This window comes from Plecotus auritus, assembly GCF_963455305.1.
Source record: "Plecotus auritus genome assembly, chromosome: 1".
Classification (NCBI taxonomy): Eukaryota; Metazoa; Chordata; class Mammalia; order Chiroptera; family Vespertilionidae; genus Plecotus; species Plecotus auritus.
The window spans coordinates 170,486,888-170,513,568 of NC_137770.1; the positions used below are offsets into that span (position 1 = coordinate 170,486,888).

Here is a 26,681-nt window from a genome sequence, read left to right on the forward strand (position 1 = left end):
GCCTTGGACAATCCCAAGTTAAACCACACACAGGACAAAAGCCATCCTAAGGTTTGTAATGCAAACACTCTCTAAATGGCCTCTCCTCAGAAAAATGCAGATGATCCATGCCTAGGATCTTATTTAGAATTAATTTATGAAAACATTATAGGGGATAAATACACAAAATGATCCTTAAGTATTACAATTTACCAACTGCGTAGTCAGTTAAGACTCTGGGGCTCTTTGCATGTAGCAAATGACCTTCTCTGGCCACCTCAACTCACCATGGATCTCCAAACATTGCCTATTGATGGCAGAGTTCTCTTACTAATAAACAACTGGGCCTTAATAAAGCAGACAGTGAACGGAAAGTAGCCTGCTCTTCTTATCTCCACCTACTTCCTGGCTGCCAAATGGCACATTACCTTGAACAAACTGTGATCATTTTAAATAAAGAAGCCCCATGATCAATAAACTCTGATATAGAACAGATGAGGACAGAGAAGTAAACACTGCATTTGTCATTGAGGTCACTGGTGTCCTTAGCCAGAGCAGTTTTGGTGGAGCAGAGCTTCCCACCTGGCATGCCAAGGTGGATGGTGAGCTATGAATGATTGCAGGTGAGCTGAAGAATAAGCCCCTTAAGTTTCTGACATGTCAGGAGGGGTTAGAGTGACCTTGATTGCTGTCCACAGGGTGCCAAATAAATATAATAATTTTCTCTGGTTGCCATGGCATGGAAAATTTGGAAAGCACAGCTGTAGAGTGATAGCAGTGGAAATCAAATCGAAATTCAGAAAGACTAAGTGGAGAAATGGATGTGGAGGCTGCAAGTGTAGAGAATTCTTTTAAAATACATGTCAGTGAAAGAAAGGAGACAAAATAGACAATTCTAAGCAGGTTTAGTAGGCAGATGCTTGAGCACATTTATAGAGAGTAGAGGAGGATCTGGCCATAAAGAGAAATTAAAGATATAAGGGAGAGAATAGATATTTAATGTTAAGGTGGAAAGAAGGAGTGCTAAGGTTGTTCACTACTGTGACTACTGTTTTCTTTGTTAAATTAGAGGTTGAGTTATCAGCTGGGAGAGAGAGAGGCAGGATCTTGATAGAGTATTAAGAGAGGGAAAAACTCTGCTATCAGAAATATCTGATATCAGAAATGAGAAAGGAGACCTGCAAAAGATAAGTAACACTGTGCCAATAATGAGAGCCACGCTGAGAATGAAGCTCATAAATTTATAATGAAACTAATCAGCAGAGTTCTATGTTTAATATAGCTGTGCCAGGACCTCTGGGTGCTTGAGAAGAGATAGTGGTTAGATGGTTTCATCTAGAAGCAAGACCTGGAAGAGCAAATACAGTAGAAGGATCGTCTGACAAGAGAATCCAGAGAGCTGGTAATAAGAGGAGGGATAGAATTTGAATTTGTTCTAATATGAGCTCTCACTAATTTATCTTGTTCACTTCTGTATCTCCAGTGTCTGGAGCAGTGATCCTTAGAGGATTAGAATCACCTGGAGAGCTTCTGAAATTCCTGATGCCTAAAATGCACTGTAAACCAATTAAATTGGAATCTCTGTGTGGGTACCAGGCACAGTATTTCTTAAAGGTCTCTGGCCCTGGACAGTGTGGCTCATTTCTTTGAGCACCATCCCATGCACCCACGGAGAGGTCCACCATTTTTTTTCCAGTCAGGGCACATGCCAGGGTTATGGGCTCCAGTAGGGGGCGTGGAGGAGGCAGCTGATTCATGTTTCTCTCTCTCCCTCTCCTTTTCTCTCTCACTCAAAAAAATCAATGAAAACATTAAAAAAAATAAAAAATAAAGGTCTCTGAATGATTCCTGTATATACAACCAAGGAAGAGAATGACTGGTCTAGAACAATGTCTAGCATAAAGTAGAAACCTAGTAAATTTAGTTCAATAAATGAGAGAATGGCATTCAAGTTAGATTAGAGAGGCCCTAAAACTAGGAATGGCTGAGATTGAGAAAAGAGGTAGAGACTGAAGTCTCTGTGAACTTGAAGTGTAGGTTTGAGATTTGGGTACTTGTATTGTTTTCCAAGACAGAGATTTATAAGTTTATTATTTTGGAGTTGGCACAGTTTTGAATGATATGATTTAATTCAATTTTGGCGAAGGGATTTTTGCATAAATACCATGGGATTGATAGCAGTGGCTGTTAAAGATCTGAAGTCAGGTTGTTGGAAGGTTTGTGAAGTTAAACGGTAAAGTTGAACAGGGTGTGTCCAGAGGGGAGGAGGGAAGGAAGTTAATGGCTCTCAGATTGGACATTGATCTCAACTGAACCGGTTCTGGCTTGTACTTCTTCCTGTTAATTTCATGATCCTAAATTCATGTTTTTCAGCAAGTCCCTCGGACCCTCTGAATCTGAGATCACATTTGCTTCCCTGGGCCTAGGTCCACCTTACCCTAAAACACACACACTACTGGTAAAGTATTATTGTCATTTAGCTTATTTATTTTCCTGCTTTCAAGAGACTATTAGGTGAAGGCGTTGAAGACTGGGAATACAAAGAGTAGTAAAATGTGGAAAATGTTGTCAAAATTCACCTTGTTTACTTACATTTTTGTTTGAGGCTATTCTGATCAGGGCCGCTATTGAGCAAAAAAACGACAATAGAAAAATCCACAAAACTCCTTCCACCCCAAATACCATAAGGGCTTAGGAGAAAAGCAGAGAGGCCAATGAAATGGCATTTATAAAATGGCATTTCTTTTTTTATTTGAATAAGACACTTATTGCTCATTTATTTTATCACAACCCACAACCTCAATATTGGATTATGAGTCACACTGGACTCTGATGGTAATTAGGTGATGAGGGTGGGTTGGGCTCCATGAAAGAGTTTATGTACACCCTCCCCGCTGACCAACAGCCAAGTCCTTTCCAAGGAATACTTGGGTCAAGGATGGTCAGGTGGTAAAGAAACTTATCACTCATTGTTTTATTTTATGAAGAAGTACTTGTGTTCTTTCTCCCAGTGAAGTAAACATTAACTTCTAGATGGGAACTGCCATCCTTGACGTCTCAGAGGCACTGGATTACAAGACATATCTGGGGGCAGCTCCAGATGGCAGCATGTAAAACAAATGGTACAAGCCTCAAGCAATATTTGATTAAGAATTGTGCTCTCTGTGGGAGACAATAAGCCCTCAAACCAGCAAACAATAGTGAACTCTCCCCCAGCCCCGGGCAGGATGTTTGGGGAAGTTTCAGGAGGACAAGTAATACCCCTTGCTGCTGTAGGTGAGAGGAGGTGAGCCAAATAAATGGTCATATTGGCATCTGAATGGGAAGAAAGAAGACTCCAAAGTGAAGACATGAAGTCCTCATCAAAGCAGCAGAACTGAGGAAGGCCGCCAGTTCTCTCCATCGCCTTGTCATGACTTTGTCCGGGTCACCGCCTTCCAGCCCTTGTTTAGAACCTAGAACCAGCAGCAGAGTCCTGCATCCAGCCTTGACCCCCTCCATTCCAGTTCAAGTTCTGCAGCCATTGGGCCCTTTCTAAAATGCCATTCTGGTTTTATCATTCCCCTGCTTAAGTCCATTACATGACTTCCCGTTTCTCCCATTTCTCACAATCAAGTACAGCTCTGAGCAACTATAGCTGAAAAGGTCTACTATAACTCAATTTCTGCCTACCACTCCATTTTTAAATTTTGCCATTTCCAGATTCCATTCTTAACTACATTAAACTTCTAGTTTGTTTAAACCAGTGAAGCTCTTTGGTTTCCTCTTCTGGGAATTCTCTTCCTCTTCTTCTTTTTCTGGCTAGCTCCTCCTTATTTATCATGACTCAATGTAGATAGCCTAGGCCCTAGTGGGTACTCCTACAGCACCCTAAACTCTGGTCAAAATGGGTACATCCCTTAGGCTGTTTCCTTACCTTCCTGTCTTTCTGGACAACATTAGCTCACATGGAATGTTTAATATTCATCATACCCTATTTAAGTAATTTTCTTGTCATAGCTCACGTGATTCCCATAAGGATCCTGTGAGACAGACATTTGATGACAAATAACCAAGGCTTATGTTAAGTGATTTGCTTAAGTCCTGCAGCTAGAAGGCTCTACAGGGCAGGATGGTGTCAGTCTTGATACCTGGCAACAATTGTATACCTAGCCCTTAGATGTAGCTAGCACTTACATTGTACTTAGAATGTGCTGGGCATATCTCAATCTTATATCAATAGGATGGTGAAACTGAGAAATAAAGGTTAAGTGGTCACACAGCTCATGGTCACACAGCTAAGAAGTAGTCAGGCTGGGATTTCAACCTAAGCAGCTGGCTTTAGAACTGCTACACTCTTAATCACTGTAATGTTCTTCTCTTGCATGAGCAAAAATTGCAGAAATGTTAAGGAAACAAAACAGTCAATAAAATAAAGCAAATTGAAATCACCATTTAATAAGGCAACTTGTCAGTTCTTCAGACTGCCTTCTATGAACTCTTCCACAGTACAGACGACAGAAGGATGGATGCATAGTTCCCGCCAAATGAAAATATGTCTGAATCATTCTTTATCTGGGAGCATTCCAACTTCACTAAGTAGTAATCAGTGATTTTAAAAAAACGTAATGAAAATTTCCTTTTGGCACTGAAATATGTACTCAACGTACATTCTTTAGATAATAAGCAGGGGAGAAATCCAATGGGATTGCAGTGAAAAGTTTAAGAAAACCAGCTATAATAGAAGAGGACTGCTGTGGTTTTGGGGAAAAAAAGAATGGAAAAATCCTTGCAGTTCCAAACAAGGCAAAAAAGTTTACTTTGGCGTTGTCAAGTTCAAATAGAACTTGGGTGGCAGAAAGAAAAAAGCAGAGGAATGCTTTCATAGTTGTGTTTTTCTCCCTTCCCCAAATGGAAAATCTTATTGCTGTTTCTTCTGATTTCTGTATTGCTCTGGTGGTTTCTTCCACAATGAATTATTTTAAAAGATCATCTCAGCATTTTTTCTTTTCATAAAATAGAAGAAATTTGAATAATTTTTTTTAACTTTTTGGAGAATAGATGGAGGATAATGACTTGGGGGATTCAAAGAAAGAGGATCTCTACCTAAGTGAGTGAGGGACACTTCCCCAATCACCAGAAGACATGTGCCTGTAGCTTTGGTGGTTCCAGTGTAGGAGACCCTAATAATTGTCACAAATGCCAGAAGCTTATTTGACTTGGCTGCTACCTTTTGTTGTTGACCAGAAATGATTGCTTGGAAATGGAATGGAGCTCACAGATTAGGGATGGGATTTGTGTGGATTTAGGGAGAAGCAGATGATAGAAAAGAAGGAAACTCATAGATGGCTAGCCTTAATTTCTGGGTAGAGCCAATTATTGAAGCAAGGAAGTCTTTGGGGAAGAACAGGTGAAAGGGAGAAAATTTAAAAATTTAATTTTTCACAAGTTAAGTTTGAAATTTCTGTACGAGGGTCCCACCTGGTCTCCCTTGTTTTACCCATGCATTATAGTATCTATTCACTATGTAACAGCAAAAGGATCCCTTTAAATTGTAACTCCAAGTCATCTAATGATTCCACATTTCACTTCAAGTAGAAGCCAAAGGCATCACCTTATTTCTACATGCCTCCTTGCTCATTCTGTTCCAGCTGCACTGGCCTCCCTGCTCTCTCTTGACCATGCCAGGTACACTCCCACCTCAGGACCTTTTTCCTGGAGTGCTCTTCCTACAGATATCTTAGATGTCTTTCTGACCTCACCTCCTTCAAACCTTTGCCCAAGTTTCAGCATCTCCGTGAGGTTGGGCTGACCTCCCTACTTAAAATCACAATTACTCTTCCATCTCCAGCACTCTATTCTTCCTCTTTCTTTCTTCCTTCCTCCCTTCCTTCCTCCCTTCCTTCCTCCCTCCCTCCCTCCCTCCCTCCCTCCCTCCCTCCCTTCCTTCCTTCCTTCCTTCCTTCCTTCCTTCCTTCCTTCCTTCCTTCCTTCCGTCTTTCTTTCATTATCTTCCATTATATTATGACTGTTTTATAAGGTCAATTATTAATCTCTGTCTCCTCTCACAGAATATGAGCATCATGAAGGAGAGAGATTTGATACTAATATATCTCTAGAACCTAGACTATTTCATGGCACATAGGAAATACCCAATAAATATTGATTGAATGAATAAAAATAATGACTGACAGATATTAATAAAAAAAGGTCCTGTCTTAGTCTGTTAAGGCATGACTGTGGTATTTTGCTCTAACAAAATACCACAGACAAAATATCAGACATTTATGTCTCACAATGTGCAGGCAGGGAAGTGTACGATCCAGGTGCTGGCAGGTATACTGTCTGATGAGAGCCCTCCCCTGACTTTCAGACAGCTGTTTTTCTATTGTGTCCTCACATGATGGAGATATCTCTCTCTCTCTCTCTCTCTCTCTCTCTTTCTCTCTCTCTCTTCCTATAAGGCCACCAATCCTGTTATATTAAGGCCCACCCTTATGACCTTATTTAATCTTAATTACCTCCTAAAGCCCTATCTCCTAATATAGTCACATTGAGGTTAGAGCTTCAACATTTGAATGTAGAGGGACAAACAATTCAATCCAGAGCAGTAATCAAGAAATAAATATCGACAGTGTGTTTTTTTTATGCATTTGGGAATCTGTTTACAACCCAGTTATTCCACCCTGATTAACACAAGGGGCTCTGACAAAGCAGAATAGTGCTGAGAGAGCCAGACACCAGGCCTCTCCAGAGGACAACCAACCTCTCCCACCTGGAACAGAAGACAGCTGCTGTCTTCAAGTGGTTGGGAACAATTATTTGTAAAGGTTCAGCAGATCTACTGGAACATGTAGAAAAAAATTAATGGTAGACACATGGGAAGTTAAGCGAAGGCAGTTTAAATTCCAGGAAAAACAAAATGTTTTATGAAGAGGAAATATTCCTAACATGCAATTTGGGTTGAACACTGAGTATTCACTGGTCATAGTCATATAAGTGACTGCTGACTTAGCCAAAAGTTAAAACAAGGCTATGAAGAGGACCAAGGTTTTTCCACCCCAAAATATGCCATTTGCTATATTGATTTCAAGCCAGTTATTAAGAAACAAAAGAGTTAAAAGAATCTTTGACCCTTCCTCCTAACCTGACTACAAGAATTCAGTTAAAAAACCTGCTTAAGGAGAGAAACCAAGATGGCGGCATAGGTAAACACCTAAACTGCCTGGCAAAACAATTTCAAAACTACAACTAAAAGACAGAACAGACATCATCCAGAACCACAGGAAGGCTGGCTGAGTGGAAATTCTACAACTAGAAGGAAAGAGAAAAGCTCACAGAGAATCAGAGGAGTGGCAAAGGGCTGAGGTACGGAGACGCGTGCAGAGAGGACGGGCAGCTGAGTGCCTGGCTGACTTTCTCTGGTGGGAGGGGTAAGGAAGCCCCCGACTGCACTGAACCCCAGTTCCGACTGCACTGAACCCCAGTTCTGGGCAAAACCCAGGCTCATACAGGGGGAGTCTGGACTGTCAGGTAGAGAGAAAGGCACACAGAGACTCGGAGACTCGGAGGAGCTGCAGTGAGCAGGGGTCTGGAGGCGCGCGTGCGTGTGAGTGCTCACAGAGAAGACTGAATGCGGAGGTTGCCACAGGCTTTCCCTAGAGGAAGGGAGTCGGAAGCTCCTGACTGCACTAAACCCCAGTTCCGACTGCACTGAACCCCAGTTCCGGGCAAGCCCTTGGGGACCCACGCTCTTATGGGGGGAATCTGGACTGTCAGGTGGAAACTCAGGGGAGCTGCAGGAGGCAGAGGTATGGAGGCGCGCACGCAAGGGTAGGGCTGACGGGAAGCCAAGACTGTCTGTTCCGCCCTGAGACTCCACCCCATCCAAGCTGAGCACAGAGGCTTTTGCAATTTTTCAAGTTTGATCCTATAAGGCTGTCTCCAGCACCAAACTTCTCCCAGCATGGACACAGCTGATCCTCACAGCCAACTGGCCTGGAGGTCAATTCCTCCCAGTGATACCAACAATAATCAAGACTTAACTACAACAAGGCTGTACACACAGTCCACAGAAGGGTGCACCAAGAGTGTCCACCTCAGGTTAACTGGAGAGGCCGACCCACTGGGCCATATAGGAAACCTAGCACACAAAGCTACCTTACCAACTCAGGGAAGCAGCGAAAATGCGGAGACAAAGAAACAGATCACAAACGAAAGAAATGGAGGAAAACAAACGACTGGATATAGAGTTCAAAACCACGGTTATAAGGTTTTTCAAGAATATCCTAGAAAAGGCCGATAAATTTAGCGAGATCCTCGAAGATATGAAAAAGGACCAACTTTAAACAGAAATTAAACATACACTGACTGAAATAAAAAATATTATACAGAGACCCAACAGCAGACTAGAGGAACGCAAGAATCAAGCCAAAGATTTGAAAACAAAGAAGCAAAAAACACTCAACCGGAAAAGCAGAAAGGAAAAAGAATCCAAAAAGTTGAAGATAGTGTAAGAAGACTCTGGGACAACTTCAAGCGTACCAACATCAGAATTATGAGGGTGCCAGAAGAAGAGGGAGAGCAAGATACTGAAAACCTATTTGAAGAAATAATGACTGAAAACTTTCCCCACCTGGTGAAAGAAATAGACTTACAAGTCCAGGAAGCTCACAGAACCCCAAACAAAAGGAATCCAAAGAGGACCATACCAAGACACATCATAATTAAAATGCCAAGAGCAAAAGACAAAGAGACAATATTAAAAGCAGCAAGAGAAAAACAGTTAATTACCTACAAGGGAGCACCCATACAATTGTCAGCTGATTTCTCAACAGAAACTATGCAGGCCAGACGGGAGTGGCAAGAAATATTCAAAGCGCCGGAACCGGTTTGGCTCAGTGGATAGAGCGTCGGCCTGCGGACTGAAAGGTCCCGGGTTCGATTCCGGTCAAGGGAACTTGGTTGCGGGCACATCCCCAGTAGGAAGTGTGCAGGAGGCAGCTGATCGATGTTTCTCTCTCATCGATGTTTCTAACTCTCTATCCCTCTCCTTTCCTCTCTGTAAAAAATCAATAAAATATATTTAAAAAAAAAAAAGAAATATTCAAAGTGATGAATAGCAAGAACCTACAACCAAGATTACTCTACCCAGCAAAGTTATCATTCAGAATGGAAGGTCAGATAAAGAGCTTCACAGATAAGAAAAAGCTAAAGGAGTTCATCACCACCATCCAGTATTATATGAAATGCTGAAAGGTATTCTTTAAGAAGAGGAAGAAGAAGAAAAAGGTTTAGATAAAAATTATGAACAACAAATACATATCTATCAACAAGTGAACCTAAAAATCAAGTGAATTCAAAATCTGAGGAACAGAATAAACTGGTGAATATAATAGAATCAGGGGCATAGAAAGGGAGTGGACTGATAATTCTCAGGGGGAAAGGGATATAGGGGGTGCAGGAAGAGACTGGACAAAAATCGTACACCTTTGGATGAGGACAGTGGGGGGGAGGTAAGGGCAGAGGGTGGGGTGGGAAAGGGGTGGAGGGGAGCTATGGGGGGAAAAAGGAGAAACAATTGTAATAATCTGAACAATAAATATTTATTAAATTAAAAAAAAAAAGAAAAACCTACTTAAAGGGAGCATCACGCAACATCATAGTAGAACCTAATTGTGGCAGACAGGGAGAAGTCTAGCGAATCCGGGTTCCTTCTGTATTCCAGTGCCTCTGGGTGGCCCAGGTAATAATTTGTTTACCACATGTTTGTCTTTCTCATCTACCTGTAAATTGCCTTCTTTCCCTTTGAAATCCTAGACCTGTGTCCAGGATCCTATCTAATAAAGAGGGAATATGCTAATTGACTGTCACACCCTCACAAAGATGGTGGCACCAAAAGCCAATAAGGAGGGAATATGCTAATTAACTGCCATGCCCTCAAAGATGGCGGCACCCAAAACCACAAGATGGTGGCACCCAGTCCTCTCATCCCTGCTGGGGTGGCAGGCACGTGGCACACTGGGTCCACCCCCAGGATGGAGTCCTCCAGTCCCTTCAGCCCCCCAGCCCCTCAGGGCCAGCCTGAGGTGTAGGCAAGCCTAGGATGGCGGCTGCCCAGCCAACCAGGACCGCCTGAGGTGCAGGTAACCAGGGTCAGCCGAGACTTGTGCTGCTGGCAGTGGCAGCAGCAGAGGTGTGATGGGGACGTCGCCTTCCCCTGATCGCCAAGTCGCCTCCTGCCCCTGCGGGCTCCAGGACTGTGAGAGGGGACAGGCTGGGCTGAGGGACCACCTCCTCCAGTGCATGAATTTTCATGCACCAGGCCTCTAGTGGTCTATAAGCATTAGCTGCCCAGTGCCTCCTTGGGTCTAATATTCTTATGGAACCCCTGCATGTACATCCATAATACATTTGGGGCATTTACCCTTGTTGCTGTCTCTGCTAACTGGATTATTAGCTCAGCCAGAAGAACTTAGAAAGGTGAGAAGAAAAATTATTTTTTGGCCCCCACAGTTATATTGAGAGGATGAAGAAGGAAGGGGAAGTGGTGTGGGTGTGTGTGCGTGTGCACATGCCCATGTGTTTGTGAGATAATATGTTTTAAATTTTATAATAGGAGGTGCATAGAAAATGTTTAAATTTTATCAAGAAATAGCAGTATAATTCTATAATTTAATAATATGTAAATAATCACTAGTGGACAGTATTAAAATTGAAAGTGGTTTCCCCTGGGAGTGGGGTAGGGGAGCAGGATTGTAAACTGGGCAGGGGCGTTTTAGTTTTCACTAAAGCCTTTTACTCGTCAAACATTTAAACATTATATGCATATCCTATCTAATAAAGAGGGAATATGCAAATTGACCATCATGCCATCACAAAGATGGCGTCACCCACATTGGAGGCAGGAGTTTCTGTAACATAAGATGGCTACGCCCACAGCAGAGGCTGAGTTCCCACCTGAGGCTGTGACCCCCACTTGGTGGGGCTTGACAGGGGACCTCTGGCCATACCCCCTCCCTCTGCACCAGGCCGGGGGACCTCAGGCTGTGCCCCCCACCCCGGCGCCAGGCTGGGGGATCTCAGGCAGTGCCCCCCACCTGGCAGGGCTTCATGGGGGACCTCAAGCTGCATTCCCCGCACGGCAGGGCTTGACGGGGGACCTGAGGCTGCACCCCCCACCCAGTGGGGCTTGATGGGGACCTGAGGCTGTGCCTCCCACCTGGCACCGGGCCAGGGGACCTGAGGTTGCACCCCCTGCCCGGTGGGGCTTGACAAGGGTGGGGCCAGCCGGGCCTGGATCTCACCTAGTGGGGGTGGGGCTGGCTGGGTCTGGGTCTCGAGCAATTTTGAGGTGCTGCGGGTGGGTGGGGATTTGACTCTGGGTCCACGGCACACCCCAGACTCTGACAGGAGGAAGATTTTCATATACATTTTACTAATTTTCTTTCATCTCTGACACTTCTATTATAGAGAAAGGGCAAATAGCAATATTAAAATATTTCCTCTAATTAATTCCCTTTTAATGTGCACAAATTTCGTGCACCAGGCCACTAGTATTAGATAAAAGTCAGTTACACATTATACCTTATTTAAATATATAGGGTGTCCCCAAAAAATGTATGCACACACTTTCAATAATTATAAAGGCAGCATTTATTAAAATACATTTCAGTTTCTAAATTGAGCTGTCAGCTGTTAAAGTATGTGTATATTTTTTGGGGGACATCCTATATTGTACAGGAGATGAAAAAGAGGAGACAGAATATGTGGACAGCTCTTTCAGGAGGAAATCTTTGCCTGCAGGGAGCGGGCAGCAGCCCAAACATTCAATGGTGAACTTCAATACTTTTAAAAATTAAAAGTAGTGATACCTAGTTAGCAAATAAAATAGTGCTGGGTTTATAATGAAAACAAAAACAAAAAACAGAATTTTCTGCCCCATCCTTTCCAACTCATAGCTTTCCATTCATGGATAAACATTTACAGGTATGACTTCTCCCCTGCAGTACAGGTGAGCACAGTTTCCTGCTCTGAGAGAGGAAGGCACATTCAGGATTCTGCAAAGGGAGAAGGTGCTGCACTTCCTTGAGAGCTGGCCATCTGACTGGCACAGTGCTCTGTCCAGGTCTTACCCCCAGCAGCCCTTTCAGAGCGAGGACTGCCTAGAGAGGAAGCTAGGAAGGTACAGTTAGGGCATTTCTGTGGCCCTGCTCTGCAGAAACCTATGATTTCTCAGAATCCCAGAGTCCTCACTGTGCTTAGAAAAATGCTTGTGCAACCAGTTGTGTTCGCTGCACAGCTTAAAGCTGCAAGGCCTGAATTCAACTGGAGGAGTAAAGAGAGCGATATCCTATCTCCGCACTCCTTGAGAAGGGAAGGTGAGAAGAGAGTCACAAAGCTTTCTGTTATCTTTGTCCAGACCCTGTGTCACTATAATTATAAATAAGTAAACAATAGTTCTTGTGGTCACACCTCTACTAAGAGCTCTGTAGGTAGGGATGCATTTTATTGCACTCAAGTGCGTATAACAATAATGGTATATTATAAACATACTTTGAAAGTCAGCATACAGTGTTTACTTTCTGAACATAAATGAAACAACATTATTAGTACAGAAAAACAACTAAAACTATGAAAAATTTCAAAGCAAAATAAAAAAAAAACCCCTAAGGAAAATGACTTAGCTGGCTTGCAGATCATTATTTAATAATTTTTAAAGATTACATTTTAAATTATGTGGTAACCTACCTTCTCCTTTTCCCAGCATATGTAAGAAAATGACAGATCTGCCAAGTTTGATGTAATATAACCCATTATAAATATTACTGAACTCGAATGCTGTAGGCAGAGCTAGTGCACAAACATATGCCACTGCCCAGGAATGGGAATTCATTTTGGAGGGAGGTCATGGTAACTAACTTGGGGCGAATCATCCAATCATTTCCAGAGGGATATTTCCTAAGTGTTCCCCATCAGTGACCTAACTCCCTGTTATTTCCACGTTACTGTCCGCCGTGGTACTGAAATGTTGATAGGGGAGTCAAGCCACCACATCTTTTACTAGTAGCAGTGTCACATGGTTACAGCAGCCTAGAAGGGGAAACTCATGTGCCTTCAGGGACCAGACAGGTAAGTAAAATGGGAGTAATGGTGGGACCCCAGAGCGCATGGGTTAAATTAAACTTACACTTATGCGTGCACATGTACATGTACACAACAGCCACACTCTTCTGGCCAAATAAGAGTCCACTGGGCACATCCTCCCTGGGAGCGACCAGTTTGTGATCTCTGCTTAGCTGCAGGGATAATATCTCTATACAAACTCTAGGATCATAACCGACCTCTAGACTCTCTAGGGTTTCTGACCCCATCCTGGAGCAGAATGAATTTAGGCCAAAAGTAGTTAATTCGAAATGATTGCCTGAAGTTCCACCTATCCTTCAAGGCCTGCTCCAACCCCCTGTTCTGTTACAGCAATCCCACATTGCATGGGTATGTCAGCTTCAGCCTCTGGATCCCAGGGCCCAGCCTCATCTATGCATAGCTATATAACCCCATAAAACCTAAATAAGAAATTTCTGAGTATTTTGATTGGCATATAGAAATTATAAAAAAATCCTAGAACTACATTCAAACAAAAGAGTATCTCCCACCCAAAGTATCCTCTTCATGTTTCCCAAACTGGGGTTCCTTAGAACACCAGTCCCAAGAGATGCTCCCTGAAAAGTGCTCTTTGGTCAAATGCTGCACTCCATCTCCTAGAGACAGAGGGCACCTTGGAATTGTAAAGGCCCTGAAAAGATCAGGAGAGATGAAAGAAAAATTTACTTTCTTTTACCCAGAGTTCTCTTCACACAGTAGACCATGGTAACTAAGCAATTATCACATTGTAGTGTTAAACTACCAAATACATATAATCTAGTCAACGACTTCAATAAATACCCAAAAGTGACTTGCATGGTAGTAATATAGTTAGATTTGCTGGTTGGAAAAATTTCCCCACATAATTTACACACCATACAATCTTAAATACATTGAAATGTCCACTGTGCTATGTGCTGCTGAGTTCTAACCCCGCTTTAAATGATTCATCCTAAGTTATAAGTCTCAGGGTAGAGTGTTGTTCCTCAACACTGTTTAACATCTCCTTCAGCTGTGTCTCAACCTGAGCGAAACAACTGACAGGAGAAGGACATCAACTTCCTAGTTACCTCTGTGAAAAGAATCGCGTGGCATCGCACCGTTGCTGTGGGGATGTTTATACAGGTGGGTGTGTCTATATCCTTATTGATTTCTCATGGACCGTTTAAAAATAGGAGCCATAAATTATGTATGGCCAAAACCTATTAGGAACTGCAAGGGAACCACACTTAAAGCAAATGGCCCAAGAACTGTAAAGTCAGCTGGCTTAGAACAAGAATTTCTAACAATCATTTATTCGTAACTGCCTAATGGGTGTCTCTGGCGTGGCTACAGGTCAGATGCCAGCTGTGCACAGGTCAGATGCCAGCTGTGGAGAGGGCACACATGACCCGGTGCTTGCCTAGCACCAGGGGTTATTATTACAAGTGGCCCCAGGGCTATGCTCATCTCCGCAGAGGGCCACTGAGTTCCTCCCATGAGGCTGCGTCCTTTATAACTGAGCAGCATTCCCCTCGTGTCATGCTATGGGCAGAAATTACAGAAGAGTGTGAGGGGCTGCATGTGTTCAGTATCAGGGCCAGTGACACTACTAGTCTGAAGATGCTTCAGCAATGGTCCGTCCCATAGCGGCCTCAGGAGGTCTTGAGGCAACACCTGTGCTGCCACAAGGTAGTGGCAAGCACATTAAACTCTCCTAGTTAGAGAACTCGTAGATAAAGGATTGGACTTAGTGCTTAGATCAGGGGTCCTCAAACTTTTTAAACAGGGGGCCAGTTCACTGTCCCTCAGACCGTTGGAGGGCCGGACTATAGTTAAAAAAAACACAAAAAACCTATGTACAAATTCCTATGCGCACTGCACGCCCGGGACGAGTCGGCTGCTAAGCAGGACAGGCAGCGGCACTTGGCGGGCCGGATCAATGTCCTCGGCGGGCCGCATGTGGCCCGCGGTCCGTAGTTTGAGGACACCTGGTTAGATAAAGGATGTGGTCTCCTTGGAGTTCAGGCTAACCGAGACGTGACAATCCGACAGACAGTTATCGATAGGAGGGCTTTCATACCTTCTAACTGCAAGCGGAAGTTGATGTCTAGAAAAAACTAGGGAAAGTAGACAATCTATGTGGAGAACAGAGAAAAGCATACAAATAGCTTCTGGCTATTATGCACAGGGACTTTGTGGCCACCTGTACCTCTCCTTCTCCTGGGAGAACCAGGCAGAGAAGGAGCTAGTTGTTCTTCTGAAGGATGGTTGAGCGACCAGGGCTGGTTAGCAATCTCTGGACATGAGCCAGCTCAGTGACAATTAAAAGGCACATCCTGGTTCTGTTCAAAAGCTTCACCCTTGGGCAGGGACCTAGAATCTGGAAAATGGCTGGCAAATGTTCTGAGACCTTTCTTCCTGGCAAGCAGTGTGGAAGTGAAGTTTGTTTTTGCAACTAATATTTATTTACTGAGTGTGAGCTACGTGCTAGTTGTCAGGACTACCATGGTGAGAGACCCCGACTACCTTGATGGAGTTTGTCATTAGCCTAGTGAGGGGAAAAAACTTTAAAACCAAGCCACAAAAATAAATATGCACTTTCAAATAATGATATGAAAGAGAAATACAGGATTATTTGAGACATTGTAAATGATACTAAGCTGAGAGCTGAAGGCTGGAGTTAGGGAGGGAGGAAGGGAGGAAATGAGGGAGGGAGAAAGAGAGAGAGAGGGAGGGGGAGAGAGAGAGAGAGAAAAGAGACAGTGTGTGTGTGGGGGGGGATGCGGGGGAGGCGGGGGGGGGGGGGCTTGACCCTTTTGAGGAACTGAGAAAAAGCCGTGTGGTTGTCATGTGTGCCTGAGGCAGAGATGAGTCTGAGTTGAAGTTGGAGGTGGGCAGGGGTCCTCCAGCTCAGGGCTTTGTAGGCCATGATGAGCATTTGTGATTAGATTCTAAGGTCAGAGTGTGTTTGTTGCTGACCTGCAGTGAGCAGATGGATTGATGTGCATACCCCAGCTACTGACCTGAATGATAGCGTTACTCAGCAGTGGTTCTTTAAAGTGAACAGGGATTGGGGTGTGACCTTGGGTGCGATGCCAGAGAAACTGGGTCACATTTCATTACACATTTTGAAGGTTATCAATGTTGGTGATAATGCTTTATCAAGGTTGTGAGAAAGGCATATAGTCATGCAGGAAAACACTTCATGTTGATTGGATAACTCTGAAGCCTCTAATGCCATGATCACATATGCAAACATCCATGAAGATCAGAGCCAGCGGACAGAGAGGGTCCCTGCTGAAAAGAGAATCTGGAAGCAACTGTTCACCCAACCTCCTGCCCTAATAGAACATCTTGTAAGCAGCTCCCTACTACACCTCAGCTCAAGAAATAGGAGGGGACTTCAAATACCTCACTCACTGGACCCTTATCCTACACTTAAAATTTTTTTCTGAATGATTTTTAGAAAACAGTCATCAAAAAATATGAAGCTGCAAAATCTTTAACATTCCAAAGAATGCCTGTTGCACTGCCCACATGTGCAAAACCTGGGCTAGGATCTTTAAACATTAAAATCCTAATAATAATCCCAAGGAGAATGTGCCTCATAAGGTGCTTTTTGGAAGTATGTAATTCAACTTGTTTTGTATTTCATCTGAGAAGTGACTCATTTTTCTTTTCTATTTGGTGTGTGGGAAGCACATGTACAATTATGTGTCAAAACCTTCAACTCCAATGAACCAGGGGAAACCTTAGAGATTAGTAGAGGAAAGAGCTACCATTTCAAGTTATGTTTTTATGAGTTTAACTATCAAATATTAAAAAAAAGTTGTTGGGTAAAAGCATTATTTATAGACTACCAGATGGATTATATGACCTACTGTTTACAGATGTATTAAGTCACAAGAGTAATGCATTCTTGGCTTGAAGTAAATGCTGCAGATCACAGTCATGACGGCAACGGAATGGATCTGAGCGGGCGAAGAGGCAAGGACTAATTGTTTCAGGACATTGAGAATGAGAACAAAAATGTGCTAGAAAAGCACAACATGTATGAACTCTGCATACTGCTCGTTATGACCCACAGCCTCCCGTCCTAAGGCAGTAAGTCTGAAATAATACTTTGCTGTTATGTGCTTTACTTCATAGAACAATAACGCCCCTCTGTCTCATTTGCATAATCTTAAGAAAAGTGGGAAAAGAATACAGCAATAACCTACTTGACAGAAGTATGGCTACGAAGAAAAAATGATTCTGAAATCGTTGGCAGATGGGGGCTAGATCCATAGAACTGAACAATCTGAGCGTTGAACAAATACAAATACTTCTCAATTTCTGTTTGCCACAGGATTGTGAAGTTGGCCTCTAGAGAGCATAGCCAGACCTTTATCTCCATAGTCTTGGACCATGGAGAATGGATATAGCCAGCTAGACTAGGCAGTTTAAACATAAGATGTTATATAAACAGAACCACTATAGACTCAGTGTTACATAAATACTTCATTACTATTTTTGTTGTTGCTGATTGTTGTTAATCCTCACCTGAAGATACTTTTTCCCATTGATTTTTTTAGAGAGAGTGGAGGGGGGTATAGAGACAGAGAGAGACAGAGAGAAAAACATCAATGTGAGAGAGACACATGGATCAGTTGCTTCCCGCACGCGCCTTGACAGGGAATCTAATCTGTGACCCTTTGATTTTTGGGCCGGCGCTCTAACCACTGAACATAACAGCCAGGGCAATACTTCATTATTATCACTATTATAGTATTGATTCTTGATTGCCTATTGAGGCCAATTTGATTTTATTTTTAAATTTTTATTTATGAGAGAGAGAGATTGATTTGTTGTTCCACTTATGCATTCATTGGTTGCTTCTTATATATGCCCTGATTGGGGATTGAACCTGCAACTTTAGTGAATTGGGATGACACTCTAACCAACTGAGCTACCCAGCCAGGGCTTGGGTCTATTTAAAAAATCCAGGTGATTCCATCCTAGCGTACAAGGAAAAGGGGCATTTCATAGCTGTGAAATGTCATGCTCCTACCAGCTGCCTTTATCTGAATACCCTTCATGGGACACAGTGAAAACTGGAGGAAAGGATGTTGACTTGCAATTGTTTCTTTGGATACTTTGGCAGAGGAACAAACTCACTGCCAAAAAACGTCGTACGTTCTTTCAGTGAAACAATAATAAACCTTTTTACTATAAACCACGATTATTTTCAGGTACTTAATACTTTTTATTTGCTGAAAGGGTAGGCCTCATTAACAAATGCTTTTTTCGTGTTAAGTTTATATCCTGAAGCATAAGAACATAAACTCTATCTGCTAAGTGTGGGAATTAACTTCGATTTATTAATTTTACGGGACTTAAAAGGATTTAAGACTTTTTTAAAACTTTAGATAAAGCACAGTAATGTGATTTCTAGTCTACCGATTAATTTCAATACTTGAGATTATGTTTCCTGCAAAGCTCTATGCTTGGACTTTGGATTATAGATTTTCCACGCCCCATACTTCTACATCATCCAGTTCTCTGGAGGTCATTTCATAGATTGCTAGACTCTATTAGAAGGATAAAAGTTAATTCATTCTTTCATTTCAGGAGTTCTAATAATTGAGGAGATAAGAATAGAAAACTGAGAAATAAGTTTATTTTATTTTACTATCTGTGCAGTTTTAACCCACACTTCTTTTTTCCCTTCATTTTCAATATTATTTTTGCACAACTTTTGCAGTTTGCCTTAAGCAATAAAGCAATAAAAGTGTAAAGATATGGTCCACGTGTTCCAGGGAGTGTCTGTGTAAAGCAATTAGTAAGAATAACTGGGACTTGGCAGAGCCTTCAAATGGGATTTGCCTCAGCCATACTTTAATGAGCAAACTGGTCTCAGTGGTTTATGTAATACTCTTGGGTTTTCACACTATTGAACAGGTCTATCTTCAGCCTGCAATTTACTTCTGGGACTCCGAAGTGGGTTGAGTTGCATTCTGGATAAAATAAGCTGTGTTAATAATAGGTGAGGTGGAGACTGCCAGCTGTTTACCGAATTCGGTTTCATCCTTCTTCTAAATTATAACGTTGTAGGTGGGCCCAGGGCTTACAAGCTTACGTTGTAGGTGGTCCCAGGGCTTACAAGCCCATTTTCAAACTCCTTACAGTTAGATATGGCTAGGTTTCTAAGTTCTCCTTAATAGAGTATAAATGGAAGTGATGTGAAGCCATTTGCAGGTTCAGACCCTGAAACACTACATGTATACTACTTTGTGCTCTTTCCGACTTTGGGGTGCTAAACATGGACCATTCTGAGACCAAGTCTCAACCATGCAGTTAATAAAAACACCCTAGACAGTAGAGAAGAGACAAGATGCATTCATTCTTACAACTAATATTTACTGAGAATCCACTCCATGCCAGCATCGTTCTAAATACTGGGATACACCAGTGAATAGACAGATCAAAATCCCTGCCCCTCTTGAGCACATATGGGCGATAACAATGGTAAATAAATATAATGTATAGTTTGTTAGAAATAACAAATGCTAAGGACAAAAATAAGGCCGGGAGGGAGATTGGAAATGTTGATTGAGTCTTACACCATTATAGGAAAATAAATGAGACCAAATACTGGTCTAGACAAAATAATAGAACAAGGAGCTGTTATATTCTGGGTGTATGTTGAAAGTGGAGAGCCAAGAGGATTTGCTGAAAGACTGGATATGGGGGGTGACAGAATAAAAAAGAGTCAAGAAAAACAAGATTTTGGTTTGAGGAACTTGAAAATGGGGTTGCTGTTAATTTATACTGGGAAGACTGTAGGGGAGTTTGAAGGGAAATATCTGTAACTCAGTTTTGAACACAGTTGTAACGACCATTACATTTCAACTGAAGTGTTAAATGACCAGTAAAAATATGTGTCTGAAGGTCAGAAAAGGAATCCGTATTAAGAGCATTCATTTATAAGTCATCAATGTGGATGTTATTTAACCCATAGGAATGGTTGAGATCACCTAGAGCAGTGGTCGGCAAACTCATTAGTCAACAGAGCCAAATATTAACAGTACAATGATTGAAATTTCTTTTGAGAGCCAAATTTTTTAAACTTAAACTTCTTTTAACGCCACTTCTTCAAAATAGACTTGCCCAGGCCATGATATTTTGTGGAAGAGCCACACTCAAGGGCCCAAAGAGCCGCATGTGGCTCGCGAGCCGGGTTTTGCCGACCACTGACCTAGAGAGTGAGTGATGCAGAGAAAAGAAACAATCCAAGGACTGAACCCTGCCCCCTAACTGTTAGAGGTGATATAGATGAGGGAGAACTAGCCCTCCCCAAACTGAGGAGTGGCAAAAAGGACAGGAGGTATACCAGGTGTGATGTTCTGAAAGACAAATGAAGTAAGTTAGAAAAATGAAGAGTACGCAGATCCCTGAATGACTATGTGGAGCAGAGCAGCCCATTTATTCACCTTATGGCAGTGGTTGGCAAACTGCAGCTCGCGAGCCACATGTGGCTCTTTGGCCCCTTGAGTGTGGCTCTTCCACAAAATACCATGGCCTGGGCGAGTCTATTTTGAAGAAGTGGCATTAGAAGAAGTTTAAGTTTAAAAAATTTGGCTCTCAAAAGAAATTTCAATTGTTGTACTGTTGATATTTGGCTCTGTTGACTAATGAGTTTGCCGACCACTGCCCTATGGGATTGTTAAATGACAGAAAAATAGACTTCATTATTTTTAATTCACTGAAGTGTTGTTTCTTTGAAACAAAATATAAACTTTTACCCTAATATCAGGTAACTAGCAAATAGTATCAGCATATAAATCTTCAACAATAACAACAACAAAATTAACATTTATAAAAAATTCTCAAATATTAACTTAGAAATGTGATGTGTGTGCGTGCACATGCAAGTGTATGTACATGCTCATGTGTATGTGTTAGGAAGAGTTTGAATACTTTTTAATAAGTATGTTTTTATTGATTTAAGAGAGAGGAAGGATAGAGAGATAGAGACAATGAGAGAGAAACATCATCCATCAGCTGCCTCCTGCACGCCCTCTACTCGGGATCAAGCCCACAACCCTGCCTAGGAATCGAACTGATGGCTTCATGGATTGATGCTTAAGCACTGAGCCACACCAGCTGGGTGAGTTTGAATATTTTAATAATTTAAAAATACACACACATAATTTGGAGTTGACTCTATTACTACTTTTTTGGTCATAGCCTTAGAGGACTTATTTCTGGGTAAATAGAGTCTACTTAAATATACCTAATAAACACTTCTAGCTTTATTTTCTTGAGAACTATGCAAAAAGGAAATTGAGATAGTAAGAAGTAACTTATGTGACGAGTCCTTTTTGTGATCTTTGACCTTAGTTTTCCTATGGTTTTGTTATATTAATTCTCTTGACTTTTAAGGGCCAAGAGGTCTACCTCCTCAACCAACTTCTACTAATAGTTCTGCTTGAAGGAAATGAACATAGAAAGATAAACTCATTTTGATGCTCATGAATTTGTTATGTAGTAGCTTTCAAATTTTGTTTCTGTGAGTAGGTATTTTACAATGGGCATATATTCACAAGCCAATGACTAAATATTACATGAGGAAACCTTTCTAAGATTTATATTTGCTGTTATGCCTTTCCTTCCACATCCTGTTATCATATTTTAACCTATAGATTATGAGGATCTTTGCCACTATTTTATAGCAGTGTTGATTCTGTACCCCCATAATCTTCTCTTTTGCCAAATAATTTCTAGCATGGTTCAAGTGTTTTGTTTTGGTTTTTTTTTTCAGGATATAAATGCTATAAAATGCTTCCTTTAAAAAATGACAGAGAACAATAAAAAGAACAGAATAGAGTAAAGTTGCAAATGCAAAGCTGACTTCATCAAGTGTATAGTAGGCAAACCTTGGAAAGGGGCCACACACTTAGATCTGGCCCAAAGGGAAATATCCTCACACAGAGAAATAAAGAGGAGAGTAAAAGTACTCTGAGTAGTAGATTGTCAAATTTCTTTAGCCTTCTGTCCAAGAACTGCAACTCTCTAGAGTTTAAATGACATCATATATCATGAATCAGAAGACCTGGGTTCTAGGATCAGCTTAAACACACACCAGCTCTGCCTCTTAGGCTATGGGGAAACACCAACATTAAGGGAGTAAGCAAAACTGAAGGCCATGGCAATGGCCCATTCAGTATTCAGAAAAGTGTATCTATTCAGGTTTCTAAGATTGAGAAGCCAGAAGCATTTCTCAGAGCTCAGCTTGTGTAACCAGAAAGTCAGGAGAAGAGACCAAGGGCAGTAGTTGAGTGTGGTCAAGAAGGAGAGAACAGCCTAGGGAGGGGGGTACAGGGTGGAGGGGGGTCACTGGGGAAAAGGGGGACATCTGTAATACTTTTAACAATAAAGAAACATTTTTTAAAAAATGGAGAGAACATTCCAGTAGAATTGTCTGAAATAGCTGTTTGCCAGTGACCATTATGGAGCAGCTGTGGAATGATCCTGGGGTGGGTATACTCTTTTCATGTGAGACAATAAACCTGTCCCACTTGCATTGATTCTTCGTTCACTTGTACATTTATTCCTTCACTCACTCAACAAACCCTTTGATGTGAAAGACACAGAACGAAGCAGTGGACATAAAATGGTAAGCAGCATAGACACGATTTCATCTTAGCCTCATGGAATTTACAATCTAGTAGAGACCTCTGATTTTAATCAATGAATACACTTAAAAGTTTTTTTACGTTTTCCAAATCATTCTGTGTACTGGGGCTGAGAACCACTCATGCAGGTCAATTTGTTTTTTGAAATTTCTTTTAACTTTACCTGATTACGTTTTTTTTTTTTTTTTTTCATTTTGCAGTCATTATATAAATATCTAATATCCTAGGTTTCCTATAAGACTTAATGTAGGCATTTACCAATCTTTTATAAGCACACCCCCCTCAAAGTAAGTTTCCCTTTTCTTCCTTTCTACTTTTATTTAGTACATTTTGAAATTCAACATGAGAAAGATAGAGATCTTGAAGATAATGGAGTTTTGCTCTCTTAGCCTTTGTTCTACCCACTGGGTTTATTATAACCTTATGCTTTGGTCACTAGTACAGAAATCGGCTCTAGCAATGGTAGTTGGCAAGTACATGTACAATGCATAGTTAGTGAGGGGCCTCTCTTACAAATGCTATTTGGAATCCAACAAATAGTGGCTTTGGGACTTGAAAAATTCAATGAAAGAGTAGAGTGAAGTTTTAAAAGCTATTTAAAGTTCAAGGAGTCTCTGCCTTCAAAAGCAAAGCGAAGTCAAATTAGGGGTTTAGAATCATAGTTCTGAGTGTGATATTTTCAAAAAGACATACTTTTGTAACTAGTTTAGGATATAGTTTTGCCTAAGATTATATACACTACCTTCTAATCTTTTTTCTTCCATAATCCTAGCCTGTGTTTTTGTTTTGTTTTGTTTTTAATTCATGGGTAAGAGCTACCAGAATTAAAGACATTTTTGGTATTCTTTTGTAGTAAAACACTGTATTCATTCCATGATAAATAAACAGCCACAAAAATTATGATCCCACTTGTTAGATAAATACATGGATACTTAGAGTGGTTTCAAAATGAACCATCCCACATAAGAATATAAACAAGAAAATGTTAATTTAGTGAATAAAAATATTCTATCAGTAGAACACAGAATTTTGAGACAATATTTGAAAAATATTTTTAGAAAATATTTGTTCCATAAAAATTCACATTACTGGAATATCATGAAAAATACCTCATTTCAAAGTATAACAAATATCTTTGTAACAAGTTTCTCAGATACAAATAAGTTTCTCAGAGAAAATTTGACTATTTAACTAAGGGAAAATCAAGTCAGCCAAACTAGATTATTTAGACCACCCAAACTTATATTAATTGGATTTAGTTAAGTTAGCAAAATAATTACCAGTTTTAAATTTATTTTTATATTTTATTACATTATTACCATTCTTTTTTATTATTAATTATAAATTTACTATCCAGTAAATAATCTATTCCAAAATTTAAAAGTATATCTTAAATGAAATAGTCTTGTTTCTTGTTAAAATTATAAAACTTTTAAATTAACAAATTAAACTATCAAATTGTTTGGTCAGTACTTAGCCATGGAAATGCTTTGAGGTAAATGAATCGAGAAGCTAAACTTTGAATTAGCCTGTGTACATGAATTTATGCTTCATTCTATATTTTTCCTCATACTTTCAATGTTTGTGTGAACTAAATGAACTAAATGCTTTAAAATTTTGGGAAAGTTAACCAGAAGCATGTCTGTAATGTATTCAAACTGTTGTGACTGTACATATACCAATATATCAAAAGTACTAAATAAGTAGATTTAGAAAAAGAACTATCACATTACCTGTGAAATTAAAAGGCGAGTTCTACTGCCATGGCATGTTATTATTGGTTTTCTATTTCTGACTGTAAATTTTCAGTTTTATTCCTTTTCTTTTATTTCCTTAGCTTATCCCCTTTTTCCCTGTTTCCCTTCCTCCATCCTCCACTTTCCTTTCCTTCTTCCCCTCCTTCTCTTCTCCCATAAAACTTGCAGTGAGTCCATGCTATGCACTGAAGAGTGTGCTAGGTGTGGGGACATGAGCAAGACAGACCTAATCCCTGCTTAAAGGCAAGTTTATATTCTAAGTTGGAAGACTTAGATGAGAAATTACAATAGCATGAAATAGTAATAACAATAACAGCAAATGTTTACTATGCAGTGCTAAACATTTTACTTGTATTTTCTAATTAATCTTGCTTAACAATAACCCTATGAAACTAGTAGTATTGCTTCTCCTGTTTTATTGAAGGTGTAATTGAGGCCCTGAGAAAGTTAAATAACTTGGCCCAGTGCAGAGTAGTAAGTTGTGGGAAGTGCAATTTAAATTCAGGAAGTCTGACTCCAGAACTTATAGTCTCAACCACTAGACTGCCCCACATACTAGAGAAATTTTTAAATTGAAGAGAAGGGAGGATATTAAACAGTTTGGTTCGTTTATTTTGACCATAAAAATAAGAGAAAAAATTTTCTGTGTTCTTTATATAAATATAATTTTAACCTAGCTGAGCAGTGAACCTTCATCTTGATTATGTGGTTACTATGGGTTGTTTTACTAAGGTTTAGTTCACAGTTATCTTTTTTTTTTTTTTTAATATATTTTATTGATACTTTACAGAGAGGAAGGGAGAGGGATAGAGAGCTAGAAACATCGATGAGAGAGAAACATCTATCAGCTGCCTCCTGCACACCTCCCACTGGGGATGTGCCCGCAACCAAGGTACATGCCCTTGACCGGAATTGAACCTGGGACCCTTCAGTCTGCAGGCCGACGCTCTATCCACTGAGCCAAACCGGTTTCAGCAACACAGTTATCTTTTTATATATAGGATCCAGTTTGTGTTGAAAATATGCTCCAAATTTTGACTGCAGAACTGGAAGGTGGCTTGCCTGAAAACTATATTGATCAACTACACCTTCCAAACAAATGGCTTTTCAAATGGGTTTGGCAAAGGATTATGTGTATAGTGAAGATAAATGTCATGTCTAAGCATTGGCTGTGTGTTCCCTTAGGAAAGATAGTTAATATTGCACAACTAGCATTTCCCACTCCAATTTTGAGATAAATAAGGGAATCTTTCAGTTTGGGAACTGATGTGCTATCTATAACTATAGCTATATCCAATAACTCATGTTTCAGATGCTAAAGATAGATGCTTTACTGTGTGTGTGTGTGTGTGTGTGTGTTATAGACGTATCAAATGGTTTTCTAAGTTTTTTCACATATACTAGTAAATGTGCCAAAACCCTAGAGGAAAAAAGAATTATTTGTATATTTTGTATACTATCCTTTATCAGATGTGCCTTTTGCAAATATTTTCTCTGAATATGTTGACTGTCTTCTCATTGCCTTTCACAGAGCACACATTTTTAATTTTTGTGACATCCAGTTTATCATTTACTTCTTTCATAGATAGTATCTTTGGTGTTGTGTCTAAAAAGTCATTTCCAGACCCAGGGTGAATTAGGTTTTCTCCTATCTTCTAGGAGTTTCATAGTTTTGCATTTTACATTTAAGTCTATGATCTATTTTTAGTTAATTTTGGTGACAGTTGTAAGGTCTGTGTCTGATTCATTTTTGCGTGTGGATGACCAGTTGTCCAGCACTGTTTGTTAAAAATACTACCTTTGCTCCATTGTCAAAGATCAGTTACCTTTATTGAAACATGGAATGTTCTTATGCATGAATATGGGATCTCTCTTCATTTATTTAGTTACTAGAGGCCCGATGCACGAAGTTTGTGCAAGGGGCTCGGCTCCTGCTGCCTTGGCGGCTGCCTGTGCCTCAGCCCCTGCTGCTGCAGCTTTGTCCAGAAGGTTGTCCGGAAGGACATCCAGAAGGACGTCTGGTCTAATTAGCATATTATAAGCTAGTAGTATACTGTGACTTTGCTTCCTTTCTCTTTTCTTGGAGTTAATAATTGTGTCAAATTATTCACTTAGTAGTCTTCTAAATAAGTTTTCATATGACCCACTACTTGCCAGATAATGA

The 26,681-nt window shown here is 40.8% G+C and overlaps 1 protein-coding gene across 2 annotated transcripts in view; it reads left to right on the forward strand.

The window, feature by feature from the left end:
• Positions 1-26,681, forward strand: part of PAPSS1 (3'-phosphoadenosine 5'-phosphosulfate synthase 1) — a 181,015-nt gene that overhangs the window by 14,636 nt on the left and 139,698 nt on the right. The window contains exon 2 of one of the 2 annotated variants that reach the window (XM_080642892.1): positions 14,114-14,226. The exons of the other annotated variant lie outside the window; for it this stretch is intronic. Coding sequence (XP_080499018.1) covers positions 14,215-14,226 — 12 coding nt within the window. The 5' untranslated portion in view covers positions 14,114-14,214. The remainder of the gene's footprint in view (positions 1-14,113; positions 14,227-26,681) is intronic. 2 annotated transcript variants of the gene reach the window in all.